Source organism: Cyprinodon variegatus, unplaced genomic scaffold, assembly GCF_000732505.1.
Source record: "Cyprinodon variegatus isolate N-32 unplaced genomic scaffold, C_variegatus-1.0 Scaffold82, whole genome shotgun sequence".
Taxonomy (NCBI): domain Eukaryota; kingdom Metazoa; phylum Chordata; class Actinopteri; order Cyprinodontiformes; family Cyprinodontidae; genus Cyprinodon; species Cyprinodon variegatus.
In genome coordinates, this window is record NW_015150535.1 from 1,204,533 (window position 1) to 1,209,724 (window position 5,192).

Here is a 5,192-nt window from a genome sequence, read left to right on the forward strand (position 1 = left end):
AAGATGAAATTCTTTTCTCAAATTGAAATTATGTGCTCTTGCATTATGGCAGGATAATTCTCCCATAGATTCAGAGCTTAGAGCTTACTTCTGAAAACCTTGAGTGGGCCATGGAGGGAAGAGGTTGATGGTTTACCTCTGATTGAGCGCAATTACAGAGTTCTGATGGAGGAATTGATGGCAGGTGGAGCGGGCAGGCAGGTAACTAGCTGGTTAATCCACTGGATGGTGAGTTGATGAACTGAATCCTCAAAAAAAAAAAAAAAACTGTGAGGAAAAAACGGTAACAGCTAATCATCCAGCGCTGAGTAAAGGCTCTGCTGCACTTTTAATCCCAGCACTCTGATGAAGCTAACAAGCTCCACCTGTGTAGGCAGCCCAGGTATTCCACCAAGATCCTCTGAGGAGAAGATGCATCGCTCGCACTCAGAACACACACACGGGAACCTTGACAGTTTCATTCTTTTTGGATTTGAAAATTGAAATTTCCTGCAATAAACTCAAATCTCAAAGAAACCTCTTTGAAGTTCAAATACTGACGTGGAAAGATGGATGTTAATCTCTAATGCAAAGTGAAAGAATATGGGAGTGCTGAAAAATGCATTATACAGGATAGGGAGTTATGGATGATTGTGGCTCCTTTTGCTATGCAGTTTGACCTTTGTGGTTCTGCTGAGATCTTAAGAAGGCCTGGTGGCTTTAACAGCGACCTTCAGCTTGCCAGCATTGTTGGGGCCGATTTCACTCATGTTGGAGGTAGAGCGATAGTAGTAATCAAACCAGCCATCGGTACCTCTTGCTAAAAAATGAAACCAGCATCTCCTTTAAGCTTATTGGCAGAAGGAATCATGAAGTCCTCCAAAACACTTTTAACTCCAGAAATCAGAGGGTCATCACAAGGCAGCAGATGACTTTTTTTTTTACCCTCAAAAGAAGTTTCCATTAGTTGTGCAGCTTTTTGTTATAAACTGAATCACCATAAAACCAAGCCTAAAGTTATTAAAATTCTTCGAGTCTTGAAACCAGTTCAAATCATTTGTGCTTGTTGTGCAGCCTTGCATCAAATATCTGAGAGATTCCTCTAAGTAGGCTTGACACATAAGGTCTCCAGACTTCACAGAAGAAACTTTGTCCGTACAGTCGTTGTGCGTGCAAGCTGATGTATTTTACTGTCTGTGCACTGGCCGCATCTGTAAGTTGTTTAATGCAGGCAGCATGATGTAGAACCACAGCTTCATCACCGAGGACAGATGTAAAGTCTGGTTTCAGTTTTGTGACCGTGATTCAGATACTGAATCTATTTTAAGCTTGGATCCTTGTTTGATTACTAACATTTATACAGGAAAGTCTATTTAGTCTTCAGATTTTTTTTTTTTTTTCTTACAGTAAATGACAATGTTTTTTTGCATTTCCTCCATTTCATTTCAGTTTTTTACCTTTTTTTTTTTTTTTGCAGCAAACAAATTTCTACCAGTTACTGTCAGTTGGGTGGCCTGTAAGTATGGTGTGGCAACACCAACCTTTTCCTTAAACACATACTCACATTAAAGTAGTTTTGAGGCTGGTTTCTTCTTTGTGAGCTTGCAGACTAAGGAAGGACCTGAAGGCCCACCTGGAGAGATGGGGAAACCTGGAATACAGGTGAGACAAAATGACTTGTTTAATAAATAAAGAATGTGGATGATGAGGTAATTATTTTATTTTCCTATTTTTTAGGGGCCACCTGGTGCACCTGGGGAGGATGGACAACCAGGGATGCCAGGGGAAATGGTACACTTTAACAAGCAAGCAAAAGATTTGTATTCTATTGTTTTTCTTTTATTCTATTGTTTTTTTTTTTCTATTCTATAGTTTTTTTCAAAAATATTGGCATTTATATAATAAAAATAATATTAATAGTCCCATAAATCTATAGACAATATTACAGTTTTAGACCTAAAAGAAATCACTCAACATTAGGGCTGCAACTAACGATTATTTTAAAAATCGATGAATCGGCCGATTATTTTTTCGATTAATCGATGAATAGGACAAAAAATATTTTTTATATTAACCTCTTTATTCCAAAATAAACATTTTAGATGGAACAAACAAGCACACAAGTACAGGTTGCTCATTAACTGTACTGGTGCAAAATGGAAAATAAATGTTTGTGTTAAAACTACGCAAACTTACATGAGAAATGTAGCTGTACATCCACAAAATATAGGGTACTTTGTTTCATAAAGAGCAAAAAAAGACATTTTTGTTTAAAAGCCCCTAAGGGGTTCAAACAATAGGCCCCCCCCATTTCAACAAATGAGACAGATATTTACATGGGAATGTGGCAGATAATTAATTGACATATTACTGATCTTGCTGGATTTTATTCTGCTTTACTTCCATAAATTGCAGGATCTTCTTTACTTTATCTTTGCCAGAAGATTTAAACTTTAAAAGCCTTGCCCTCATAATTTGCAAGTTAATTTATTTATAAAGAAAATATAAACCCCTAGAGGGTTCACAGAGGTACTGCATGGGTGTCATGAAAGTTTTGCTCTATTACATTTTTTTAATATTCCCCTGCAATATTTTCCACCACTTGAAATGTCCTTAAAAACAAATTAACATGAATTCAACACACGGTAGTAAACAGATAAATGGAGGCAGAAGATGTCTTTCAGTAATTAATGCACACATTCAGCGACACACAGGAGCTCTTTCAAGCTGGGCACCGTTTCATTCACAACACCTGTCCCATCAATGAGGAATCAGAAATACTTTAATAATCCCAGGGCGAAACTACTTTTGATACATTACTCCATCTGTAATAGAGTGACTATAGGACCAGTTTTATATAACACAATTTCATACAATATATATAATTACAGTAGGGGGTCACCGCTCCATCTCACCATCAGTTTGGGGGTCCTTGGCCTGGGAATGTTCAAGACTCCTGCTGTAGAGCAAAGCTGTTTAATTGTTATCAGCTTGTGAATTTTTTTAACAAATCCTTTAAAAAGTGTAAATAACAGGTAGTCAGACATGCATGCACTGGTTTAGTTAATTAAAAAAAAGTCAAACTGTGTCCATGTTAGTGGCAAGTGTTTGACAAGTTTGTCAATTAAATGACGAAGAGCCACAATCACCCCCAGCAGAATATGATTCTTTATTCAGAAAATGTAACTTTTTTGCCTATTGTAGAATTTTGTGCTTGTCTTCCTCACCACAACAGTATAGCAGTTAAAAGAGTCAAAGATCCAAATAGAGCTTGTTCTGTAGTCCGGTTTTCAGTAGTAAACACACAGGTTGAAGGGCAGGGTCCTGAACACACATCCTTGAGGGATACCAGTCATCTCATGAGGTTCTAGTCCTCACTGGGATTCTGATTTTCCAAGGAGAAAGAGCAACAAAATATAACAAAATAGTTTTAATTCAAATCGCTAATACAGTTTTTGTATTATTGACTGAGGAATGATTGAGAGAATGAAGGATGTAGAAGAATCTTTTATAAATGGGGTGAAATTCTGTTGGAAACCCCCAGGATATTCGGTTCACTGTATGTTCAGTTAATGTTGTCTTGCAGGGGGATCCAGGCCCTAGGGGGCCTCCAGGACGGCCTGGGACTCCAGGGAAAGATGGGGAAGATGGCACAGATGGTCAGCCTGGGACACCTGGTCCTCCTGGATCACATGTGGGCACACCCTTTATCCTGAACTATTAAACATCCCAAGGAATATACCCAAATAGCTATGCTTTTAGTGCCATATATCAATGAGGTATCTCCATCTTGTGTCTCACTGATATCAGGGCCCGTGGGGGTACAGAGGAGAACGAGGGCCCAAAGGAGAAAAAGGTGATGAGGTAAGAATAACCTATTAATGATAAACTTACTAAAGAAAATAATCCTACCTTCATTTAGAACAAAGATTTAAAAAAAAAATGGATTAATTTTAAAATAGTTATAGAGTAAAATTTGCTGTTTGTTACCACAGGTGTTCAGATGCCAAGCACTCTGCTGTGGTTCCCTCAGCTTCAGTCGAATTTATTCACTGGTGGAAAAAAAATATCCATGATTAGGAAAATCTGCTGTTTATTTTTTTTTGAAAATCACAAATTTTAAGTTCTAACCATTACAACCGATGAGCAGAATGGTAAGGCTGGTTTCTAAAAACCATCCATCCATGGTAAAAGTAGTTTAGAACATCTCAAAAGCGGAATTTTCTAAAACTACAGATACAAGGTTACTATGGGTGTATAAATTTGATCTAAAAAACCATTACCTGCTGTTTTCATGCCAACCATTTTAGGAGCCATGCCAACAAAGGATCCTCCATTTCTGCCTCAGCATCACCAACTAAACATGTTCAATTCGGCAATAAAAAAGGCGGAAAATATGAAAAACAGCTCAGACTCACGGTTTAGTTAGACTAGGGCTGGACGATATAGAAAAACAGCAATCGATAAAAAAGAAAATGAATAAATATTGATCAATATCGATACTTATCTAAAAGATTTTAGACTCTTACTTCTCAGGTTCGATTCTGTCTTTGCATTGAGAGGCTGAGGTTTGGCTGGGATGTGCGACTTGAACAGAGGTCTGATTTTGTTGGGTAGTGAGACACAGATTGCAGCTCATTTTGCACTGATTTCCTGCGCTTGTACAAATTAGGAAGCGCTGATTTAGAGGAAAACTTGTGGCCCAGAACTTCGTATCGCGGATCAAGAGTCGCAAGCAGTTGTTTGAAGCCAGGTTTTTCAACTGCAGACAACGTTTGCATATTCATCGCTATGAAGCATGTTACTGCATGAGTGATGTCCTTATCCTACTTGAACACTTTGTCGTATTTATAACATAGAAGGAAACCCAGTTTAGCTGGGTTTGCCTGCGTTTCCTCTGTCAACGTGGAACAGCACTGGGGCCGACACAGCTCGTTCTTCATAGGGTGTAAGCGGCTTAGATGATAAAATATGTTGGTTGTGTTACCTGACTTTTTTTACTGGTTCCCTGAAAACTTTACAAATCACTCTGGTTTTGTTTCTGTCTGACTTGTAATAACCGAAATATCACCAAACAGGCGCGCTACTAAAACCCTTCTTTGGGAAAATTTCCTCTGCATCTCCTAATGCGACATCGTCACGTGCTCTGTGTTGTGGTTCGAGAGGGTGGCGCTTTGTGACAGTATGTCTGGGTCCTCGATTACGATTGTTTG

At 38.5% G+C, this 5,192-nt stretch overlaps 1 protein-coding gene across 1 annotated transcript in view; it reads left to right on the top strand.

The window, feature by feature from the left end:
• col27a1 (collagen, type XXVII, alpha 1) overlaps positions 1–5,192 on the top strand; it is a 108,954-nt gene that overhangs the window by 87,353 nt on the left and 16,409 nt on the right. The window contains exons 9-13 of the mRNA XM_015373179.1: positions 1,457–1,495; positions 1,588–1,641; positions 1,717–1,770; positions 3,566–3,673; positions 3,790–3,843. Of these exons, the coding sequence (XP_015228665.1) occupies positions 1,457–1,495; positions 1,588–1,641; positions 1,717–1,770; positions 3,566–3,673; positions 3,790–3,843 (309 nt within the window). The remainder of the gene's footprint in view (positions 1–1,456; positions 1,496–1,587; positions 1,642–1,716; positions 1,771–3,565; positions 3,674–3,789; positions 3,844–5,192) is intronic.